Source organism: Austrofundulus limnaeus, unplaced genomic scaffold, assembly GCF_001266775.1.
Source record: "Austrofundulus limnaeus strain Quisiro unplaced genomic scaffold, Austrofundulus_limnaeus-1.0 Scaffold1400, whole genome shotgun sequence".
Taxonomy (NCBI): Eukaryota; Metazoa; Chordata; class Actinopteri; order Cyprinodontiformes; family Rivulidae; genus Austrofundulus; species Austrofundulus limnaeus.
In genome coordinates, this window is record NW_013953802.1 from 26,206 (window position 1) to 51,143 (window position 24,938).

At 38.0% G+C, this 24,938-nt stretch overlaps 2 protein-coding genes across 6 annotated transcripts in view; both read right to left on the bottom strand.

Moving 5' to 3' along the window:
• mybphb (myosin binding protein Hb) overlaps positions 1 to 9,113 on the bottom strand; it is a 13,231-nt gene extending 4,118 nt beyond the window's left edge. Inside the window, exons 1-9 of one of the 2 annotated variants that reach the window (XM_014032242.1) lie at positions 8,897 to 9,113; positions 7,881 to 7,943; positions 7,649 to 7,711; positions 7,423 to 7,557; positions 5,926 to 6,093; positions 915 to 1,003; positions 637 to 832; positions 420 to 559; positions 131 to 290 (exon numbers count right to left, since the gene is read on the bottom strand). In XM_014032242.1, the coding sequence (XP_013887696.1) occupies positions 131 to 290; positions 420 to 559; positions 637 to 832; positions 915 to 1,003; positions 5,926 to 6,093; positions 7,423 to 7,557; positions 7,649 to 7,711; positions 7,881 to 7,943; positions 8,897 to 9,065 (1,183 nt within the window). In that variant the 5' untranslated portion in view covers positions 9,066 to 9,113. The remainder of the gene's footprint in view (positions 1 to 130; positions 291 to 419; positions 560 to 636; positions 833 to 914; positions 1,004 to 5,925; positions 6,094 to 7,422; positions 7,558 to 7,648; positions 7,712 to 7,880; positions 7,944 to 8,896) is intronic. The other variant, XM_014032243.1, reaches the window with a different exon arrangement.
• A 296-nt stretch (positions 9,114 to 9,409) lies between these two features.
• LOC106535270 (neuron navigator 1) lies at positions 9,410 to 24,417 on the bottom strand (the record flags this gene model as incomplete). 4 transcript variants are annotated; one of them, XM_014032236.1, is given in 20 exon segments in its annotated part: positions 9,410 to 12,498; positions 12,591 to 12,788; positions 13,001 to 13,119; positions 13,215 to 13,411; positions 13,576 to 13,647; positions 13,750 to 13,904; positions 14,027 to 14,262; positions 15,475 to 15,643; positions 15,873 to 15,968; positions 16,110 to 16,207; positions 16,621 to 16,819; positions 17,395 to 17,554; positions 17,747 to 17,922; positions 18,341 to 18,349; positions 18,734 to 18,855; positions 18,950 to 19,061; positions 19,447 to 19,530; positions 20,432 to 20,440; positions 23,383 to 23,460; positions 24,373 to 24,417. In XM_014032236.1, coding segments are annotated over 20 exon segments (2,418 nt in total), but the record flags the coding sequence as incomplete, so codon positions are not given.
• Positions 24,418 to 24,938: the final 521 nt, after the last annotated feature.

Here is a 24,938-nt window from a genome sequence, read left to right on the forward strand (position 1 = left end):
AATCAGAAGGATAAAAAAATTGCAGATAAAATAAATTAGCTTGGTTTCCCACTAAAAAATAAGTAAATTACAAAAAAATTTAAAAGTCACATTTTCATACCATACACCTTTTGTCAAGACAAAAAGTTACCTGTCTTCAAGATCTTGGCCTCTCCCTTTGCCACAGTAGCACTCTCACTCAGTCCACACTTGTTTTCAGAAAAGACTCTGAACTTGTAGGTGTTGCCCATGATGAGGTCAGAGATGGTGGCGTTCAGTCTGTGGTAATGCTCTAACACAGTGAACCAGTCCTGCAAACAATTACAGGACAGGTCAGCAGTATAAATATAATCATTAGTTTTTTCTGTTAACCCTCACTGAGAAATAACCACAACATTTATTAAACAGGAAGTAGCCCCTCTTCGACACGGGGATCTTACTCCAGTCTTTTTGTCGGCCTTCTGGACTGTGTATCCTGTGATCTCAGTGTTTCCATTGTCGTTGGGAGGGGTCCACTCCAGAGCAACGTTGAAGCCCCAGGTGTCCACAATCTTCAGGCTGGAAGGAGGCCCTGGCAGCTCTGTGAGTCAACACGAACAGACGTGTCATCAGCTACATTTTGAAAACGTCACTTCGCCGTGTTCACATTTTGCTCACCGACGATTTGAAGAGTGAGCGAGGCCTTGTCTTCAAAGCCCTCCACCTTCACGGACATGTCATACACGCCGGAGTCATCTCTCTCGGCCGCACGGATGAACACGATGCTGTCTCTTTCGGTGCTGCGGATGTTCACCCTCTTTGGGTCCAAGGGCTGACCGCCCTTTGTCCAAGTGACCACAGGTTTGGGTTTGCCCTGAGGGCAGGAAACAAAGGCGTGCAGTGAGATATTTCTCTTTCCTCACATGGTTTCAAACATACAGCTGTGTTCTGCTTACTGAGAAAGGGATGGTCAGGTTGATCTTGTCCCCAACGTGAGCGACATACCTCTGCCTGAGGAAACGAGGCAAACGGATCTTGGGACGGTCTAAACAGTTAAAAAGATAAATATATGTTTTTAAATAATCCATATTTATTCATGTTGTTTTCTGAAGTATCCATTTCTAGATTCATTTGCTCATTCTGGAGTTTCCCTTTTCTTTTTTCGCTAAAGTCTGTATCTGCAAACAGAATAGAGACAAGTTCAGTTACTTAATTAAATTTAATTATTAAAAAGATTAATAAAATGCCACATGACTTTGTAATTTTAATAAACCTTTTAAAGAGATTCAAACTATTAAAATCAGATAATTATTAAATTATAAAAACATTTAAATGACAGTCTGCTTTTCCCATTTTTTATGCAAATTAACACTTGAACATTTTTTTACCTTTCCATTACACTTCAAATTTCTGTCCAGTTCATCCGGTATGGAGCCCGCAAGGGGACATGGAGGGATTTTTTTTTTTTTGCGTTCCCACACAGTACTATTGTGTTACCTCGCAAAAGCTGTTTATTCCTGTTGTGCCTGCCGATTTATTAACAAATTAATAGGGATGCACGATGTTTCGGTATTGATATCAGTATCGGCTGATATTGGTTATTTTTTTGAATATCAGTATTGGTCCGATATGTAAAACTGGGCCAATATTAACATCCAATATTGATTTCCCACTTTTTAGCTTTGTGTTTTTTGTTTTGAGAAGGGAGATGGTTGGTTGAGCGGCTTCTGTTTGATCATGATCGTGATATTTACGCTGCGTAGCCAGGAATAACTGAAGTAGGGAGCCATGTCAGACGTCGGCCGTTTTTTATGGTATCAAGAAAAGACCCAAGTGTGTTTGAACATATACGTATAATATAATTTGTGTGTTTATGTAATATTGGTAAATATTGGTTATCAGGCCATAACACCAATAATTATGTTGGATATCGATATCTGCTGAAAATTTCATATCAGTGCAGCCCTAAAAATTAACATTCTCACCATAATATGGGAGTTACCCAACTTTAATTCAGTTTTGGAATGACTATATCACACAGCCACACAAGGAGGTGTGTAATATGCAGATGTTTTAACTCTCTGCAGCCACTGTGGCAACACATCCTGTTTCAGTAACTGAATATTTCATAATATAAGTCTGATTCAATACAGTTAATTCTAAACAAACTTTGGCGTGGGAATACAAATGTATTGCGAGATAATGCAAAAAAAAAAAATCTCTCCATGTCACCTTGCGGGCTCCGTAATACAGTATATAAGGAACTCATTTTTAATGATTTAAGATTATTATTCCTGTTGGATGGTATAATGAGACCTAACCAACGTTGTTCTTCCCTTTTTACAAGTTAATGCATGTGAAGTTTCCGCAGCGTTGCCTCTGCACTAGCCTGGTTTAAACCAGACCCTGTCCTTCACTTTGCTTCGTACAAGGGTCTGGACTTGCTGCATAGAGAATCGATTTCTTGCAGGAGGCGTGGCCTCTGCTGAAGCATGTGTGTGTTGTCGATGTGAAGGAGGCTAAGCTAAGAAGCTAACCGGAAATCGCGTGCGCTATAAACAACCCTACTGAGAGGAGAAAAGTACCGAGCCAAACGAGACGACTGTAAATGAGAGCTGCTGCTTTGTCAGACAAATTTAGTTTAATTTGGAAGCCTTATCAACACAGACTGGCTTCATTCACTTCCTCCACTGCCGTATGCTAAACTAACTAGCAGACACTGCGCAGAACATCAACGTCATTCAAAACTCCACCTTCTGTTTGRTGATTGGCCCAGGTAAAATAAACTACAAGCAGACACTGCGCAGAAAAATGACGTTCTGTTCTCTGATTGGCCCGGCTAAAAATCTGCCAGTGAAATCCTTGTCAATGGGAGAAGTCCCAGACCTCCGTCTGGGACTTCTCCCATTGACAAAGTGAAGGGAAACTAGAATTGAGCGGAGCTGCGTGGGAAGGCAAGGGCCAGGCTACCTCTGCACAGCATGGAGTTTGGAAATATTTAGCCGAATTCCAGGCAGTTATATTTTAGACAGACTCAAAATTATGTTGATGGTTCATTGACTTGCGCACGGATGACAGATACTCTACCTTCCCCAGTGCAATGACTGCGCTGCCACTATGTTTCTTGGCTTAAGCGGCACTTCATTTCTTAGCATGCCTGGCAGAGTTTTAAACTCTGGGAGGACACAGCAGCAAGATCTGTCAGCGGAGTCCGAAAGCAGAGAGGAAGAAAGAAGTGGTGTCCAAGAAAGTCAGGCTGGCACAACCTGACACCTTAATTCTTTACTTTTATTGGCCAACTTTCATCCACTGGATTACAAATGAGACCGTGTTTTAGCTAAAATGAAGCACAAAATCCAAGTACATACTGTACTTTGACATGACAGAGACTTGGACTCAACATTTCACTTGATGTTTGTTTTAATCAGCTTAACTTGATGCTAGAGAGTCCACAGATTATTTTAATCTTGTGTTCTGAAAAGTAGTCATTGTTTCACAAATTACATATCTGACAGTTAAATTAGGGCTTTTATCTTTCACTCCCTGAGGAAGTGAATTTCAAGTTAATATGAAATTGGAAAAACCAAGAGTTGTTCCAAGAGATGAAGATACACATCCATCAAGAAAACCATCACATGTTTGGTTGAGGTCTTGTTATACTTTCGTTTTTTAACAAAATATTGAGCCAACCTCTTGACAGATTTACTGCCACTAGCTTGTCATTTTATACATTCTCATGCCAAACGTCTTTGTAACACAGAGAAAACAAAACCGTCACAGTCAAGGAGAAACGTTTTTATCTTTGTTTCTCAACATTTTCATCACCTCTGTTGGTCGTCTTTCACATCTGCCTTTGTTTTATTGATGGCGAATCAATGAAGTGTGTGAAGAAGCTGGCGAACTTGTGACCGCACTGTTTAATTTCTTTAATTACTGAAAATCTGCATTTTTGGAAACAGAAGGTATTTGTCCAACAGCGGCAAAACAAAAACACATTTGGAAGATACTTCAGGGTAAAAAGAGAAGATGTGCAAATACAGACATGATAGTTCAGCACTGCAGTGCAGGGGCGGTTCTAAGGGCGGAGCCACAGGGGCATTGGCCCCAGCTGAAATCTGATTAGCCCCCTAAAGTGCCCCTGTTCTTTCATTCAACTGTCCTTTACCTGGAAGTGATAACGTCGGGTGCAGTTTAATGTCCCAACACTAGAGGTACTAATGAGTCAACTAGGAAAGTCCAGCATGAATCAAGCTTACAGAAGTCTTCGCTTCTCAAAAAAATCAGAACAATCCTGCAGAAAGTTTTTCAACTGAAAAAAGATTACAAATGATGGTTTTCTCAAATGCTGTGTGTTTGAAAGTATTTTTTTCTATGTACAGTAAAAATGTACATAAAACTGTTAAGGAGAATTTATTTTACAAGCTTTTAAAAAATGGCATTACTTTACAAGTGTTTGAACATGTGTGACTGGTTAAATATTACTTGTCCTTTATAAATATAGGATGTTGAACAAATACTTGYCCCCTCTYRGAAAATGGTGGCCCCTTGATGYCCCCTTACACAGGCAAAWCCTAGATCAGCCACTGKTGCAGCGTGAGGAAAATTAGRCAGAAATGACCYTTTACTCAACAAATCCTCCTTCACTACCAAATATCATCTCCAAACTCACAAGAAAACCTCAAAACTACTTTATAATTTTAGTTAAAATGTCAGATTGTTAGCCTCTGTGACTTTAGATGTGATACTGAAGCCACTTGGAAGCATCTTCCTGCAGCTCACCACCTGCTGAGAGCAGCACGCCAACATTTGTCAGGACTCTAAATAAAGAAGGCYTACTGTAGCTTTCACTATGTCAGCTCTCTGCATGACATGAGATTTACAGGATTTAATTACATCAAAATGCATCCAAATCTTGGTTGAATGAAGCTGGGGTCTTAGAAACTAATTTATCGGTGTAAAAAGGAAAAAATGTTTGCAGTAAATTGTTTGCTATAAACAAGAAAAAAAAAACGTTTTATGGCAGATCTGCTGCGTTAAGTGCTTCGAAAGGAGCTCTCTCTGTAAAGTCATTGAGATGTTTGAAAATAAACAGTGAATTTTGGGAGCTGTCATTAGTTTTGGGTGTCATCTGAGAAGTCAGAACCACCACCACCCCCTCATTCGGAGACATGGCCCTCTGGATTTCAGCACCTGCCCCCTCTCTTCGCTTCTTCACAGCCCCCACCTGCTTGCAGTTGGATCACTTGACACCATCTCTCTTGCAGAAATTACCCAGACCCTTCCCTCAGCATGAATCTCAGCAGGGATTACATCACAATCCCAAACTCTCACAAAATAATAATAATATTTGTGAGGCAGGAACATTCTAACCACTTCCCAAAGATTCAGACATTCTGTCAGAAACTATTCGTGGATTGTTTTTTAACAGGGACCACCTGCCACAGTCGAATCCTGAACACGAACCCAGCTATTGAAAGACTCGGTCGAGTCCGTCTCAAGTTGCATTCCAACCTCCCCTCGGCTATTTCCTTACAAATAACGATGATCTGAGYGTTACGCTGCTCCTCCTTTTAAAGCCCTCAGGGTCCAATCATCATTTTACCACAAATCACTTGAGTTATACTGTCAGTGCTTAACACCGTCAGGTGTGGAACATCACCATCCACCTACTTATCACACTTTGACTGGGTGGAAACGAGTGGGTGGACCAGAGTTTTAGACCATTAATGCTGCAGGTATGTGGCAACAGGACGGGGAGAGCTGAGACGAAAACACTGCTAAGCTGATTCTGCGTGACCCCTCTACTTTACCACTCCCCTTACTTACAATTAATGACTTTAAAACATCAACATAACTACACTTTAGGTTTTATTTTGAAATGGGTTGAACATAAAAACAAGTCTCAACCCCTCATTTTTTTTCAATTTTTTTGATCAAACTGTTGATATTTAATCTGAGTTGTCTTACCAGCGACCTCCTTGACCAGAACCGGCTCGGGGAGGGTGACAGGGGGGCTGCGACCTCCTTCGTTCACAGCCACCACGCGGATRTTCAGGTGGTCACCGGTGGTCAGGTTCTTGATAACAAAGCGACTGGACTTCTGCAGACTCTCGTTCACTGCCTTCCAGTCGTCAGCTGCAGGGGAACAGGACGCACAGTGACCATCACAAAATGTGGCAGGAGCGCTTTAAASGCTGATTAGGAACGACGCGAACCCTTTTTCAGCTAGCATTCTGATGARGAGTTCTTCTTCAACCCACTATTTATTTCAAACTACTTTCTTCATKTTTTAACATGATTATTTTTACAATAATTAAAGAGACATTGATGCTCAGGCATCTTACATAACAGCAAAACACAACCTATTTGCACAATGATAGTTTCAACCACATAAAATAACATTTTATAGCAGTAATATCCTCAGGACACAACTCTTTTTCCCAGAATGCACACAGACAACAAACTTCACAGAACACCTGTGCATATTAAGCTGCTGCAGTTGCAAAGACTGTTGCAAATTTACAGCAATCTTCTGTTTATTTACTCACTCAATACTAGAAAATTAAATGCATGTTGTTGTAGCAGATTTGAGTAAATAGCTTAAGTGTGACAGAAACTGCAGTTTATCTGTCATCTTATCTTTTTTGAAGTCATTCCTGACTTAATTCTCATTTTTTAGTCTGAATTCTGAATGTAACTCGTATTTGTGTTGCATAGCCTGGCAGTCTCGTGCCCTTTTATGGGGACCACCCTGCTGTTTTCTTATGGAGATGAGGAATAACTGACTCATGCTTTCGTTTAACGAGAACATGAAATTGGCTATTTTAAGAGCACCAAATGAGCATTCCTGCGCTTGAAGAACATGCCATAAATCTTATGCAGACATACATTAGAACCCGTCTGCAGAGCAGAATTAGCACTCTGCGAAAACGAGGCCCAATATCAATAAACTAAAACTTGTCCTGCTGTATTTTGCAGACTTGTATCAGGTATTTGAACAAAATATTTTGTGTGTTTAACATAAAGTTGCTGGGTGAACATCTGCTAAAACAAGCCTGCAGTTAAACACTGCTGAGATTAGCTTAGCACTGTAAGTCTAAAAGCAGGAGCTCCAGGACTAGGGCAGCTCCTGAAATGCCTCTTTCCTTCTAGGGAGAAGTTAGGAAGCTCGAGATATAACTCTGCGACTGACACTTCAGGGACAGCTGTAACTGATACGGCTGACCCACACTGAACCAGCGATTTCACATTTCCCTGAGTTTATTTAAAAAGAAACTATTATATATTGGACTGAAAACAGACATGTGGTTATAGTGACACATGTCAAGACCTGAAAGAAACTGTCAACAGAAAATCTTTCAGAAAAGAATTTAAAAAGGTCAGCTTATCTTGTCAGGGTGTARAAATACTTCCACTTGACCCCTTTCATGCTCCGTTATACGCTGCACACTGTTCAGGACTCACTTCCATCCTTGCAGACTTCAATTGTGTATCCATCCAGACCGGAGGCCCCGACGTTTGCAGGCTCGCTCCAAATGATGGTGACTGAGTTGTCGTTTTTGTCCTCAACAAACAGATCCACAGGAGCGCTTGTAGGCTCTGAAACGGCCGTTAAAATTTTAAGTAAACTACTAAAATAAATAATAAAAATACACCAAAAGCATTTCGTTTTTTGAGAAGAAGTGGTTACCTTTGGGTGGTGGAGGAGTGGGTGGTTTGGGTTCTTCTGGTGGAGGTGCAGGTGCAGCTTCACCTGATGTTTTATACAGACAATCATATTATTATTAGAATAAAATACCAGTCAGCAATTTTATAAATCACAGCACTGAGGAACTCTAACCCAGATAATAGAATATTATCGCAAAAAGAATAGAAATAAAGTTTTAAAAAGAAGCATTTTCTACTGTTTTGGGTTGGTTTACCATCAGCGGGTGCTTCGGAGTCTGCAGCAGGAGCAGCTTCCTCTGTGGCTGGAGCAGCAGCAGCTATTATTAAATGTTAGACATTAATAGTGCATGAAGCAGATGGGACATTTTTTTATTTTATATTTTACAAATAAGTACGTGTTTGTTAGGACTGCAGACTTTACAAAGTATCATAAATAAGTCAGTTTGCTTTACAAAATGAACTTTTTAATCTTGGTGATTTATGTTTTCCCTTCTTTTTTACCCATCAGCTGAGACTTCAGCAGCAACAAATATCACAGATTAAGATCATATATTTCAGAGAAGAAAATAAAAAGGCTATTTTTTTATGCAAGACGTGGTTTGAATTAGATTTTCAGACCTCAGCAACAACAGTTGCTGATTTGTCAGTAACAGGTGCAGAATCCGATGTAAATTGTTTATTAGATATTATTTATGGTCAAATCTTCTTAGAGAAGATTTGGAGGGTTTATTAGATATTTCAGTACGGTGTGCAGCAAACTTTATTAGAAATATTAAGAGACATGTAAGATCAAATAAACTATTTTCAGTCTGTAAAATGTAAAACACGAGTTAGATTTTAAAGTTGGTGATAGGTGCATCAAATGTGTTAAAATATATAAACTAAATTGTTATAAACGTTAATTCCACTCATCAGGAATAAGTGAAAGACATAATAAATACGTTTTTTGGGTGTATTTATAAAGTATTAGTGGCCTCCAGGACTTGAACGCAAAGCGCACATTAGAYGGTTATTATAGAAGCTAGTGAGTTTCTGAGGACAGAAGCTGAAATCAGTGAATATCAAGCCATTTCCAGTTTTGATTTTAAAAACTTCACACAAATAATTAGGCTAAGCCAATCACACTTAGTGCGCACGTGCGTAAAAGTAACCGCGTGCTTTCCATGGCGCCCACCAACAAACCAAGCTTTGATTAAAAACTGAATCTGCATTCATTATGAATCCAGCTTCTACTGGGGTGTAAGTGGGGGCACTCTCACGCAGACTTTACCCTCTGGAGCGGCAGCCTCCTCAGCTGGTGGAGCCTCTGCTTCAGCCGGGGCGGGCTCGGCGGGCGCGGGCTCCGGGGCAGGAGCCGGAGCCGGCTCCGGTGCCTTCTCCTCTTTCTTGGCTGGTTCTTTCTTGGCCGCCTTCTTGATCGGGGCAGGCTTGGACGGCATGTTGGAGGTCGCAGCTAATTCCCAACTCAGTTAAGTCCTTTAAACTGTATCCAATGCCATCATTCCTGAGGGAGTAACAGGCTTATATATCCGGCTCAGCGGGGGGCAGACACCGCCCCTTAATCAGCATGTAACAGATACTTAAACATCATGGATGACTCCGTTTGAAGAAACATTATTAAAGATTTTCTGACATCTTTTGCTATAGCTATTTGCTTCAATTTGGCAAGCACAAAAGTTCATCATCATGTTAAATTATGTTACTTTAAATGTGTTTATAATCAAATACAATAAAATAAACTGGATGCTGCCAATTTGTAACCATCAAATTCAAACACAAAATAATAAGATGACATGTATTTTATTATTTTCAACAAACAGTGATAAGTGGATGAAAGCCTCCATAAACTCTTCTCCATATCAGACCCAACTCTAATGAAATATATCTTTTTTCCCCACTTCTCCATGATTGTTGCCGCATCCAGAATGCTGCCCTGCTGTATTTACAGTCTTTACAGTGATGTTCTGTACAAAATAGAGAAATTAAGTTTTACAAAGGATTTTTTTAGAAAAAACAAATATCAAATATCTGCGTATTAAAAATGAAAACAATGATTTTCTAAAACAATATGTTGATGTGAATGTTTTTTTTTTGCCTCATCACACAGCAAGTTTACATGCATTTACAACACTTACAAACCCTTAACAGTTGCACATCATGTGACATTAAATACAGCATAACATTTTTTTTAAATCTTATAGTCCACAACAAGCTTTAAGATATGACTATTCAGCAACCTGTATTGGCCAAAGTTCACAGAATCATCTCTATTTGTCCTAAATCAACTTTGCCAAAAATGAAAATGAAAAACTAATTTATGCCAAATGAGGCTTTTTATGTTTCCTTTTTCAAATTTTTTCTGACCACATACAAACTGAAGTTACATTTCTCCTGTTTCCATTCATAAACTCAAACCATCAAACCGTTTAGGCGCTTTGACTACATTTTACAAACCCTGTGTTCACATCATTTGTCCTTTAAGGCTAGGTCTCGACGTCTGAAACAGCTTTTTTTTTATCTTGCGGTGCATTTTGGTGCAAAAATTAAATCACTTAAGACCAAGTGAAAACAGTACTGTGACATCTGCCAATTGCTGACACCAGTAAAAGTTGCTGCATAGTCTTGATCCACTAGTAGGCAAACACAAGTCACAGCTAATACAGAGCAACAGGCACAAACACCAGTAAATGAGATGAGAAGCTGGACCTGATGGCTTTAGTGAACCTGCAGAAGGGACCGGACTGTGACCAGTCGTGTCATCTGAAACCAGGAATATTTACAAGCAATGAAGCCACGTGACGTAGCTTTTCTCCTGAACATTGTTCATTCATTCACCTTGTTTTTAAATGTTTTTAGAATACCCATCAGAGCTGCAGATTAGTCCTATATGCAAGGAGCAATAACAATATCTGCAAAACAAAATTTAAAAAATGGTTATACTTCCTTAACTAGCTGTCATTAAAGTGGTCAGACATTCATTTACAACATTTACTCCACGTAAAGTTTTGTCTGAGTGTTGATCAGTTAGGGATGAGGAATATTGCACAACCACACACCTTTTATTACTCCATAAAGATTTTCTTTACAAAAAAAAGAAAAAAAATCTGCACAGAGCACTTAATAAGTATCTAAATGTTTTGCTTATTTTCTCGCACTTATCCCCTTCTCGTTTTGTGCCGTGTACCCCAAACGTTTTCAAATAAATACGGTACGACATCGACTCCACGCACATCTCACGTGACTTTACGGTCTAACATTCTATGTCACATTTCTTTTATGTTTTACAGAAATGACACCATACTCTTTTCTAACCTACTTTGCACGACTATGTYACTTTTGATCAATCCTAAAACAGTTTGGAGCATTTTTAAAGGAGCACCATACATTTCTAAACAATGACTACTGAGTGACTGGTCAGTTAGTGGCGTGTGTGAACTGTGGCCAGTAAAACTGACACAGACAGCTTTAGAGTCACTCTGCACAGCCACGGTTAAAAGTGTTTAGCAGTGGTACTTTGATAAGGCTTCCTTGAAAAGCACCTACTACATGTTACTGTTATACAGTTTTTAAAGTGTTCTATATACATTCATGGATTAAATTAAATTCCTATTTTGACAGTCAAAATGCTAAATTAAAATATTTGGTTTATTTCAGGTATTTGCACCAACTAATGCAGATAAAGTAACCATAGCCTAGTCTGACTGTATGTGCATATACATACTGTACTATATACAGAATGTTAATGGGAAAAATTTGAAACAAATGTGCTTGCTCTTAGATAAATATAATAAAATCACAATCTGAATTGGATTAGATAAGCATTAGTTTGTTTTTTATAAGAGGGTGTTAGTTATAATATCCCTGTGTAGTATCTAATACCTGAAATATATGGCAGCGTTGGTGGCGCTGCATGTCTTGTATAAAATAAAACGAAGTTAAGTACTTGGAAAATCAGACTTCAAATCAAAACTGATAAATTGTTTTATCCAAAAAGAGTATGACAGCAAATTATGCTCTTTAACTTATAGAAAAAACTGAAAATTATCCACTATTTGCACAGAAAAATCTAAAAAATGATCTTGCAGATTTCATATTTTTTGTCTATTTGAAAAAAGAACAACAACCGTAAACTATAATTAAAATAGTGAGCTGAAGAAAGAGTATATTCTGACCGAGTTGCTCAGATAAAATTAATGAAAGCACCAGTAAATTCTACTTAGGTTGAGTTGACAACAATGTCTTTGCTGTTAAGGCATATTTTACCTGCTAGAGTTGTAGAGTTAAAGATTGCATATAAGTAACAATTAGCCTTCGAATATTGGCACAGTGAATATGTACCGACAAACTGTTATAAACAGCGTTTGTGATGCTGTCATACTCTTTTCCAAAACAAGTTCACAACATCAAGGATAGCGCTATTTGATAAGGACTCAACATCCCATGATGCACTTGAGGAGAAAACAGGATGGACAGTGCAAGTTTTTGCAGAAATCCCCTGAAGTCAAAGTGCACAACAATGGATTTCATTGTAAACTGTTAGCACCAATCTAATAGTTGAGGGCTAATATGGTGATAAAGTGTTAAATACTGTTAACATAATACAACTTTTCATTTAATTCTTGTGAACTGTGTTACTTTTAATACTGAATGTGTTAGACTAGCTCAATGGTAATCCCAACCTGTAGATAATGATAGTTAAAGTCATCCCTACAGTCATTAAGGGTCTATCTCTTTCTGATTGCACACTGCTCAATCAGAAGTCCTGGGTGCTAACTGTGAGTTTTGATTTCAAAGTTTAGGCAGGCTTAGGTCTTCTTTGTCTGGAGATTCAATGTAATTCGCAGCCTCTTGGAGTTTCAGAAGCATTGCCATCTGAAAAAAAAAGAGAAATGAGAGGAGCAAAGTAATTAAAACCCCACAGGATTAAACAAAAAGAAAGAAATGAATGACACTCTCTTTCTTACCAAAGGATCAGACTCCATGGAGCTGGGTGGAGTTTCCTTGTGAGGCCTCTCCTCGCTGGGCTGACAGGGGCTGCTAGAGCTGATGCTCGGAGGAGGAAGATGGAAAAGTTTTGCTTGGTCCTGCTGTGCAGACGGCCACGGCAGAGTGCCCCTTACCCACTCCACTGGGTCCTCCCATACKGCCTTCTGACCATGGACCTGAAGAGTCATGAGGAAAAATAAAAGCAAGTTGTTTATAGCTCTGGATAGATGCAAAGAATGCAACTTTTTCTTCTTTAAATAAACATAACAACACTGAGTTTAGATATCAATTAGAAAGCTTTTTATTAGAAAAATAAATACTCTGAAAGCACTTTATGTTTTAATGTCAGCACTGTACAATAAAACCCCTGCTGAATGTTTGATCATACCTTGATGCCATCCTTGGCGCCTTCTTGCAAATATGGAATAATAGAGTGGTTCCAAAGATCAATGAACCAAGATCGAAACTCATCAACTGTGACTGGACAAGATAGAAAAAAACAAGGGCCTGCAAAGTATGAGAGGGAAAAAAAACATCACATAAATCACACAAATGTTGAGTTTTCATCCTTGCAACGATGCTCCGTTTGTCATTTTTCATACCAATAAGAAAGTCTGATGTGCTGTGCTTCTCAAGGAAGGTGTGCAAATGATACCACAGTTTGGGAACCCAGTCCAACACCCTGATGAGGTTCTCGTTGGTCAAGTTTCTCTCATCTTCTGACTCCATCAGCTTCCTGTGTAAATACCGTACAAGGAAGCCATTGGCTGGTTCTACATTGTTAGAGAAGGTCACCATTCTGAGAAAGAAAAAAAAGATACGAATGAAGTTACATCAAAATATACACAAACAAGTATGCCAAGAACCAAGTCACGTACTTCTTTCATATTTATTTCACTATAAAAACATCCCATCTGACATAATTACTGAGACAAATTCATGAGTAAATCACATTTCACCAACCTGAAGCTGAGGTGTAGGCTGTGGTTTGCCGTCATCTTCACTGGCTGATTACTTGTTCCAATAATGTAAGGACTAAATGTAGATGCAACATTCCATACGTTAGTGCTGTTATCATTATATAAATTACACATCTGTGCATATAGATCCAGTCTAGTGTGTGGTTTTTTTTCTTACCATTTGTGATATTTGCATGTCAGAGCACCATTAACGAGTTCACTGATGGAAACAGGATCATGAATATCATCTAGAATAACCACCAATGGAATTTCTGACGCACTAGTGTCCCGGTCTATTTGATTGGCCAAGTTTGATAGATAAAGCTGCAGATCCTGGCAGATAAAAAGAAGCATAGACAAACATAAGCACACGATAATAAAGTAAACCAGACTTTATGACAAATTAAATAAACTCAGCGGGGCATAGATTTGACCAAACCATCAGTTTGTGTTACCTTGCATGACTGGCGGTGCATGTTGAACGTGATCACGATGCCCTCTGTGACTTCACGGGCACTGCGGTCCACCAGGTACTCAGCCAGGCGGGATGCCAGATAGCTCTTACCTGTCCCACTTGGGCCAGCCAGGATGAGACGGCGGTGTTTGAGGAGGAGACTGATGTAATGTTGCATCATGGGTTTGGGAATGAGAGTTTCAAACACCAGGCTGTCCACACACTTTTCTTTCAAACCTGAACATTTTCAGAAAGAACTGTTGTGATAAAAATCCTATTTCATTATTAAGTGAAATATATCAAAAAAAGGGACCAAATTAAATGTAATACCTCAAATGGTAATGGTGTGTTTATATCTTTATCAGAGAATCCAAGTTACAAATAGAGGTATATAAAGTACGTGAAAGAAATAAAGTAAAAATACCTTAACAGAAATAAACTTTAGTAAAAATAATTTTCTCTGATAAGAAAAGTACTTAAGTAAAAGTCATAAAACTGCTCGCAATAATCAGAATAGTAAAAGTACTTTTGTACCCTCCAAGAAATGAAGTGTTGAATTTACTTAACCAAACTGATTCCATTATACCAAGATGAGTAAATTGCTTTACATTTTCTCAACTCAGTTTAGTGGATCCAGTTGACATAACTTGGTTAAGTAAATTCAATAATTACTTTTTTAGAGTGCATGAACCAGTCCTTTCGTAATGAGTGCAGTCATATTCAAATGTGTAACGTAAAACTAGGTGTTCAATTTTAAAGTAAATGAGTAAAAGTATCTTTTTTTGTTTTGAATYTAATGAAATACAAGTAGCAGTTAAAATAAAAAAAATCCTCAACTCCTCAAAGAAAATACCTAAGTACTGTAACAAATTAAATGTACTTTGTTACTATACACCTCTGGTTACACACAGGACATGCTTGTGAGAGATGTTTTGCAGAGTTCTATCACCTCGCATGTACCTCTTAAGCAACACTAAGCTCAAGCACTTCATTCTGAAAATAACTTTGCTTTAAGTGTGGGAAGTCGGTGTACCCCACCCACCCCCAGCTGCAAAAGTACAGTGTGTGTTAACATCTATGGGGCCCATGTGTCTGAGGTTGGTTGACCAGCTGGTCCTGCCAGCACTCAGATCATGTTGCTCAGAGCTCTGCCTGGGCTGCTGCTACTTTCCATCTCTCCTCACACCAGAGCAGGCTAAGGTGATGAGGAGGGGAAACTACCTTTACGCCCAAATGTAGTTTTTTCTGGTAAACAAAATGAGGATTTGTATCTCAGATTTCAAACACACACTGCACAAAAAATAAATAAATAAAATAAATAAAAGTCAAATCCTGACTACTTAATAGTGGTTTCAGACTTGATGAATTATTGCTGTCAAGAATTAATTTATTTCGCTGCAAATTTTAATTTTTTTGTATAATTTATGGTGCTGGAACTTCTATTCCAACCTTTCAGAGCCACCGTGATGCTGCTGGGGCCTCGAGACATGCAGCGAGACGGCTGAGTTTCAGGAGCTTCACCTCCCAGCACTCTCTTTATGTGGCCCATGCTGTAGCTGTAGACTGAGTCCGTAGAAAGACCTAAACTGGAGGTGGGGTCCACTTTGGTTATGTAGACCTAGATTGGAAAAAATAAAAATCAAACAGAAAATCAGAAGAGTTGTGTTTGCAGATAGAAAATAGTTTATAAAATAAAAATTAAAATGACAATATCCACTTCTACTTGTTAAACTAACACACAGAGCCTTCTCCAACCTTAGAGGATCAATGTGATTAACTAAACATGACGACTGAATCAATACTGTGAACRTGTGTTTCTACAGAATGTCAAAATAAAGGTGTCTCACTTTGAAAGCTTGACTGACAGCAGAATCCAGCATGACCCAATCCATCCTACCATTCACCCTGACAGTGCCGATAAAGAAATCCTGCTGTTTAACCTCCTGCAGGGACAATGGGGACAATAAATAAATAAATAAATAAATAAATAAATAAATAAATAAATAAATAAATAAATAACAGTTTGATATGGAAAGTGTAACGTAACAAAACACCTGAAAAAAAATGGAGAAAAACCCACTCACGTCTTTAAAAACACGTAAATCTGCAACACAAACGACCACTCTAACATGATGATCATCTCTCATTGAAGAAAGGTTGAGGGAATCTGCAGGGTGGACATCTATAAACAAATATAACAAATCATCTTATGTGACACATTTAAATTGTAATTTAATTGTTTCCCCAGGTCTTCATCTCAGTGGGGTTTTAAATCTGATTACATAAAGAAAAATGAWTGAAAGTTATAGTATTAAACTGATTAAACTCACTGTCAGAGATTYGAATGTCTTGAGCTTAAATTCATTTGCATTCCTATTAGGGTTTCTAAACTTTAAACTAAAAGTTGTTTCAAGTGCATAACRCAAAATAAAAGTTACGATWTGACAGAATTACYAAAAWWAAWMGSRRRTTTTTWYYYMWYYWMSKYSRTTTTTTACTGRTAGTTTTATAACTCTGTATAWYCTAAGCCTAGCTGCCCTTCACACCYTTCTATTTTTACTCATGATTTTCAGCGTGTCAGAGATCGGACTGTACCTGAGCTGCTCCCCTCACTCAGCCCTCTGCTGTAGCTTTTGGGCATGTGCATGGCCACAGACTGCCGAGGTGATGAACCTCCCAGAGCTGTGAGACCTGAGGACTGGGAAGCAGAGCTGGAAGGTCCAGGAGACGGGCAGGGAGACAGACTTCCTGTCTTTAGCTGGTCGTTCTCCGTCTTCAAACTCTCCACTGTCCTCTATAAACAAAACCATAGAAGACAATCATGGTACTGAAGAATATGTCCAAATACCAAAGCTTGTTTAAAAGTAAATGCATGATGAAATTAAGCAAAGTAAAAATATTGCACAATTCAAGAGAAAATATAAGGAGTATATAAATAATGTTTACAAAAATGAATGTGATAAAATGCTATGTTATTTCTAAATTGTGTGTTAATGTTTATTAAATTTCTGATCTATAGATGATAGAGTAAATTATAACTGGTTTAAGAATTTGTATGAAGTCTTAGGGACAGGACTGGATAAGCTATTGCTTCTTCCTGTTCCCTTTTTTAACATGATATTTTAAATTATATGTTGTTTTACATTATATTTTGCTGGAAATTTTATGTTGTAGTTAAAGCTTTTTTTATTTGTTGTTGTGTTTTTCTCGTATTTGTTACATGTATGTACAATATATGTATGTTTTATTTTACTATTTTATTATTATTGTTTTTTTTTAATTGTTCGAAAATAAAGTACACAGTGCCAAAGTAGAAGATAAGATTACACATTTATCCCTACACATTCTGTGCATAAAAGAAAAACAAACCTGCATGTTGATCATGGCCTCCTGTAACTGCTCCAGCTGATGTGCAGAGGTCAAAGCCTCCAGACGAATGTCTGTCAGTTTACGCTCCTTCTCCCACAGCTCTGTACGCAGCTCTGTCACGACCTTATCGCCTCCCTCCTCCTCATCCCCTTCACAAAGTCTGGAAAAACACAAGTTTAAACAAGACAATTTTAGAAAAATGAAACAGCCATAACAAAAGTGCAGCTTTGGCTTTTGTAATAATCTAGTTTAACCTCTCCTTTTGTCAATAGACTCCAATTTGCTAATGTTATTATAAAATCTAGGTTGTGATTAGGTATTATTGTAAAAGCTCATTGTGTGTAAGGTTTACCCTGATGATGATGCAGAGGTTGAGGATTTAATCGACTGTTGAGGGTTATCTCCAACACTGTTGACCTTGGGAGACGAAGGTGCTGAAGACTCAGGWGTGGCAATCTCTTCGATGTCGGCGTATGGCCCAGCCTTGGCGCCCTTCTTGCTGAAAGCTTTGTTGAAGGAGCTACGCAGCTGTTCAGAGGATTAAAAACTCAGGTCAGAATAAGCTTTGAAAATTACTAAGTGAGCATTAAAACGATGACAAAAAAGTAAGCAAAAACCCTCAAACAGTGTGTTAAACTGCTTAAATTAGATGATACATGCATTTTTCAGCATTCATGGTGAATTTATCACAATAAATGTTACATAATAGTTGTTTACTTGTATGGACATTGTGAGTAAACAATGAGTGAACATAAAATGGAAGGTTGATGTAATGTAGAAGTGGTGTGTCCTCATTATTATATTATAAGATCAGATCATGAAACAGAGCCTTTAGATGAGCTTACAAACACATGGAGTTACAACTGTTTCACCAGTATGACTCACTAAGACATGCAGGGTGGAGACTCAGATTTAATGTTCTGTTAACTGGAGCGACACCACTCACCTCATACACCTAAATTTAAAAGGATGGGAGCATAAAGGAGAGAATAGAGTCATACTTAATACGCTATGTGAAACAACAAATGTGTAGAATCACTAACATGGAAGAGGATTTTTGGTTTTTGGATTTTGTTTTTGTAAGTTCAGGTTTTACTAGGGTTTCTATTGCAGTGGGTTTTTTCTTATCAAAAAAGCCTATTTTGTTGTAATTAAATTATTTCAGACAAGCAAAAATTGAAGACTAAATCTAAAAATCTAACCATTCACCAGGAAAATGCTCTGAATTTACTTGTATCAACAAGATTTCTAATACTGTAATCTTTACATTGTGAATACACTCAAATGTATTAAGTAATCAAGGTGGTCAATAACATCGAGACCTCTGTATTTTCCTTACCCAGCTCTTCTTTTTCTTCTTCTTGGCCTCCTGCTCCTTGAGACTTCCCATACTTGAGTGGCTTGTATTGCTGGTGAGACTGGAGATGCTCTCTGAGGAGTTCTGGCGATTGATCAGCAGCTCTGAACACCGAACGCAAAGAGAAAAGCTAAAACATGAAGAGGAAAGTCTGCTGTGCACCTAAATCYTCCTATACATCCATGTCACTTCCTGTACCTTTAGGTGTGATGTCTGGATTACTCAGAGCACCCTGAATGATTTCCTGGGCTTCTGTATTCTTGGCTTTCAAAATGTCAATGGTGTCCTTCAGTTCGGTGAGCTCAGAGTCCTGCAGAAGGAAAACAGTTTGTTTAATGTTGGCTGAGATGCTGAGGATATTCTGTGCGTGTGAATGTGGAATGTCTATGAGCTTTCAATAAGGATGCTAAACTGTGCTGAGGCACTGATGACAGCATWGATAATTTCACCACAGTTTTGACTGACATTTCATTTCTAATAGCAACACTATGTCACTTTAAAGCTTCTATTTTTCATAGAAAAGTTGAGTGCAATCAACTTAAATTATGAACATTGCCAGTATAATAGTAAAATATGCAATTTGTTCAGGATTTTGTTATTCAGCAATCCAAACATTTCTCTTTTTCTTATATTAGTTCAAACCGACAAATTCAGAGGCAAAGTAATCGATTAGCATCGTTACATCAGAAAACTACCTTTTGATCTGAGGAAACTGACAGTGTCTGCAGACGTGCAGTCATCAGAGCCAAACTCTGCTCAAACGCAGCTACCAGATTAGCCTATAAAGGGGGAGGGGGGAAAAAGCAGAGGTAAATCACACAAAAAAGGAACTTATGGTTTGATGGAGGGGGACAYGCAGACAGCTTTGAGTCACAGTAATCAAACTGTTCTGGAGACTTACTCACAGCACATAAACAAATCTGTGTTAGCTATGAGTGAAAGGAAAAGATGAAGTCGTCAACAACAGCTGTGGATGATGTCAGAGTTGAAAATAAAAATTAGAGTAATGGTATAGCTGCAGTGAGGAGCTATTACTATCTACTATAAGCAGCCTATTTCAGCATTTAGGCAAGAATGACTCCTGAGGTACAAAAACTATGTCATTTAGATCTCATTGCTGACAACACTGGGCAGAATTAGCCTGAAACTAGTAATTTGTTTAAGAAGAGAGAGATTAAAATTCATGGCTTCAGGAGTTAATTCTAGTTTGGCAATGTCAAATTGACAGCTATTAATTTTTTCCCTTTTTTTAAGATTCCCCTGTCTGTTATAGATTAATCACAACAAGCAGACAGTAACAATGGAAACAAGACAGAAAATGTGGAAACAGAATGATGGAAAGAAATGAAAGAAGTTAAACCAGCTGGAAATTCTGATGAGGAGCAAATCCTCAGGGTATTTTTGCCCATATGGTACGCATTTTAGCTTTAACCACTCAAATACAGTACTAGGATTTGAATAAATAGTTTTGTTGAATGTTTAAAAGACTTTAACATTTCCTGCATTTCCTAAACTATCAATAAACATTTTTTTTGTCTTACATTAATTCAAATACAGTCAAAAGGCAAGAGATTAATTGTACTGCTGTATTTTAGACAACATGGGTTATCACAGAGCTGCACCACATCACAACACCAATACAAAAGTTACTGTTTATCACCTGAAGGCACACTAACAAACCTGGCCTAGCTGCTACACCCAGTATCCAGAGTTGTAAGACAGAGGGAGGCAGGCAGGAGGCAGCAGTGAGTCCAGCCAAGAGTGCAAAGAGAGGGATAGTGGTGTTAAGCTTGGGTAAAAAAAACMAAAAGCTTTTGCAATCACATAAAGCTAAATAAATGAATTTAAAAATGCACAGTTAGGAATAATCAAATTTCCTACAGGTATTTTAAACTGACACCAACAGAAAATCTGGTTAGCAAATGTGCAAAAAAATTTTTTTTCCCCTAAAAAATCTGTACATGGTGAGACAGAGTACAAGTTCTGAGTTTGTGACACTTTAACTTAAAAAAATCATGCATCACAAGCTATACAGTGAAATAAACTAGAAGAAGCAGGGATAAAAAGTAAAATAATTGTCGGGTACAGAAGCAAAGGGTTACACATGAGTAAAAAGGTTTAAAGTAGACATATCATGCTTTTAAATCCTTCTTTTTCACATTTAAATCATTCAGTTAGGGTCTATATAAAGTGGAACTACAATGCTTTAGTCTGAATTCCTTCTAATTTTAACTTCACCAGGCCCTCTTTCACCTCTTTTCTGGTTTGTGCCTCAAAGCTTGTTTTGTTACGGTTCCTTTAAGGTGCGTCAAGCCCCGCCCCACTACTGGTCCACTCCAGTTTGAGAGAGCGGGGCTTATGTTTTCTAGCTTGCAGAAATGTTTTATTTACAATTTAATTAAAAGATGTCAGCAACAGAAGACTTGCCCATCCAGCCTTACATGTTMGAGCCAGAGTCTGACCCAGAACCAGAGTCTGACCCAGAACCAGKGAGGAGAATTAAGATGAGGAAATTGTAATTGGCAAGTCCAGACCTTTTTTGGCAGTTCTGTTGCAGATAATTCAATATAATAAACTCAGAAAACATCATAGAAAATAGAGAAAACTGAACAGGCTAAAAATATGACCCAAACAGAATATAAAGATATCTTTGTAGCACCAGGAGAGACTAAATTAAACTTCTCTGCACTCCTAGAGACTCCAAGTTCACAACAAAATGTATTTAACAGCTAAAAAAGTGGATTTTACATGATATGTCCCCTTTAAGGTTAAAAAGCAGCTTTAAAGTTATAAAGTTAGTTACACATCTTGAATCGCAGTCTCAAATGCTGAGATTTTATCCAAGTTTTCAAAGGATTTATTTCTGGACACCTATTATTTTGGCTACGTTCACACTGCAGSTCTTACAGTTTTRATTGATTGCTTTGAACTGTTTGAAGAAACTGGGAACTCCTCAGTCTTCGTCATCACCATCTCAGCAGAGAAGAAGACACRTCTTGCAAATGTGCTAACCCATTCTCATTGGATTGACACAGTTTCACACCCTTTTGCAAAGCAGTTGACGCAGATGTCATTCAAGAAGTCCAAACTCCCTTTTAGCCGTCAGTATGAAACACCAAAAGCACCTGTTTGACACTTCTTCGCAAAATTTTTCTATTTGTCGTCAGTCTTCAGGCCTGTGTTGTTCTCTTATACTCAAGTAATGTTATGTTGTTGTTGTTTTTTCCTCATCTGTCCTTGTGTGGTTTTTAGTTTTTCRTTAAGGGTTGTGCCTCCTCGGAATGTCTTCATGAAGATGATCCTTGCTTTGTGCAGGGTTCGTTCAGAGTCAGTGGCAGCATGACCCAGATGTTCTGTCTTCTACTGAATGGTTGTTCTGAACTGTAATTTCATTGTGCTCTGTTCAATGACAATAAAGGTCTAATCCAATCTAATCTAAAGGCCTACAATAGATTMTTATTCTTTATTGTAAAAGACTGTTTTTTATTTACCTAATTTCTCACACAGTAACGGATTTTATTTTTATTTCCATGTATTCTCTGTTGAAATACAACTTTTATTGATTGTTTTTGAGATGGTGATGATGAAGACTGGCTCCCAGTTTATTCAAACAGGTCAAAGCAATCAGTAAAAACTGTATTTCATTTGTCAGGCACAAATGTGTCATTTTGACCATTGTGGCAATGTTTAGGCCTCTGCGTTAACTGTTTTGAAAATGTGGTTTTTGAGTTGACGGCTGCATCAAAACAATCAATAAAAACTGTAATGCTCAATTCAGATTTTTTGAAAAAAAAATTATCTTTTGGTGTGACCTGCATCAGACTACAGTGTGAACTCTACACAGCGCTGATGTGACACACAATGCACAGTAAAGACGTGACTTCTCATTCAGCCAGCTTGTTTGTTTACAGAGTTAGCATGGATGCTATTTTTAACACGTCAAATCTGAAGTTGTTGTTCAATCAGAGCCGATTAAATAATTATCTGACCTGCTTGTTTAGTTCAGTGTTTATATCTGAACCTGCGTCTAACCGGGATGCTCCAGTGAAGCCTTTTATGTTTTGAACGAATCAGCGAGCTGGAAATAAAGTATCGACTGAGTAACTTTTGGATCAATACGCTCCGCAACCCAAGATGGACGTTATTATCCTACTTTCTACATGGAAAATTAAAAGTAAAAAGACAAAGCAACTGGACTTCTGTTTTGAAGCTGTAAACACATGGAGCTACAGATTTAAATAGCGTGACCTCAGGTTAGTGTCTTATTGATCCTTCACCCCCACCTCACTGATGAAAAAGTCGGATGGAATGTGACACGAGCGTTCACACTGCAGTCACTTTGAAAACATCAGATATGTATGCGATTTAAAACCACATATTGAAACGGCCTAGGTCAGATTTGAAAAAATCAGATTTGTCGCGTTCAGACTGCCATAAAAAAATTGGATATGGGTCAGATGGGGCAAAAAAAAAAAATCGGATTTGTGTCACATTTGCCTGCAGTGTGAACGTAGCCAAAGCCTTGGAGTCATTTCACTTTACATATTGTAGTCAACATCATAATGTTTGTAATATGTTAAAGTCCCTATCATGTTAGAAAAGAGATTAAAAGTGAATAAAAAAATACAAACGTTGGCAGAAAGCTGCATGGTCAGGTTGGCGACTTTTTCCTGGGAGGATTCCAGCTCTCTCCTCAGCTTGCGGATTTGCTGCAGACAAATTTAAAATCAGGTTTGGGAGGTGCAGACACACTGCCCATGAGACAAATCAGATTCTGGGTATGATAATGCAATGATGGACTGCGTCAAACACATTACTTTTGGATTATTTACAACCAGAAAATACAAGCAACACATTATGAAGGTTACTGCTCCACAATAATATTGAAAACCAACACAGCAAAATGCATTTCAAACCACAAGACAAGAGTATGGAGGAGTTTGGATTTTTTTTGTTTTGTTTTGTTTTTCATGCATTGAGGATGTTATGAAGTCTGACGGACTTTATTAAATGTTGGACAGGGGTGCTAAAAAAAACACACACACAACAGTAGAGATAAAACAAAATGAAATGGCTTATGAGTCCCTGAGATAAAGATCTTTGTTGTTCCAGGAGTACTGAAAAAGTCAGCTGATGACTGGACACATTTCAAAAAGTTTAAGAGACAGAACAAGAAAACATGTCAGTTTAGGACTGATGGCACACTGGCCTTACCTCTCCTTGTATCCTCTCCTCATTCTTATGCAGCATGGAGAGAGCAAGAGGGATAGGATAGAGGATCAACTCAAATGGCAGTAATAAGGAAGCTTTATCTCCATCATATAAAAAGGCCATCGGTTTCTTTTTTTTTAATAATTGATCATATGCTTTTTGGGAATAAACAGGTAATGAAACACTTATGTAGAATGACAAATGTTTAACACTTAGCTTAAACCCTAGTAGTGTGGGTAAATTGGAATGAAACAAAAGTTCTGTGTTATTATAAATATGTAACCTGGTTAATTTTGTGTAGTAGAAACTCAAGTAAAGTGTCTGTAAACTGTAAGCCTAAATTGGTAAATTTCAGGYAACTTCCAGATTAAGAAGATATTGCTTTGCACAAAAAAGTGGATAAAACTCACCCCTGAATAGTTGGATGAAGCGTTGGATGCCAAAGAGAGAACAGAGCCATGCACTAAAAAAAAGAAAAAAAATTAGTTGAATCATTTTAAGAACAAGCAATTGTGTTTTACAAGGATGTTTTCCCACCAAGACATACAGTGGGGTACGAAAGTTTGGGCAGCCTTGTTAATTTTCCTGATTTACCTTTTATTAATCATTGATTGTTTGGATAAAAAAATCAGTTAAATATATCATGTAGGGGACAAACACAGTGATGTTTGAGAAGTGAAATGAAGTTTATATGATTTACAGAAAGTGTGCAATAATTGGTTAAACAAAATTAGGCAGGTACATAAATTTGGGCACTGTTGTGATTTTATTGATTACAAAACCTTTAAAACTAATTATTGGAACTTAAATTTGGTTTGGTAAGTTCAGTGACCCTTGATGTCCATACACAGGTGACTCCAATTATGAGACAGGATYTTTAAGGGGGYCAATTGTAAGTTTTTATCCTCTWTGCATCTTCTCTGAAAAGTTGCAGCATGGSAGTCTCAAAACAACTTTCAAATGAGCTGAAAACAAA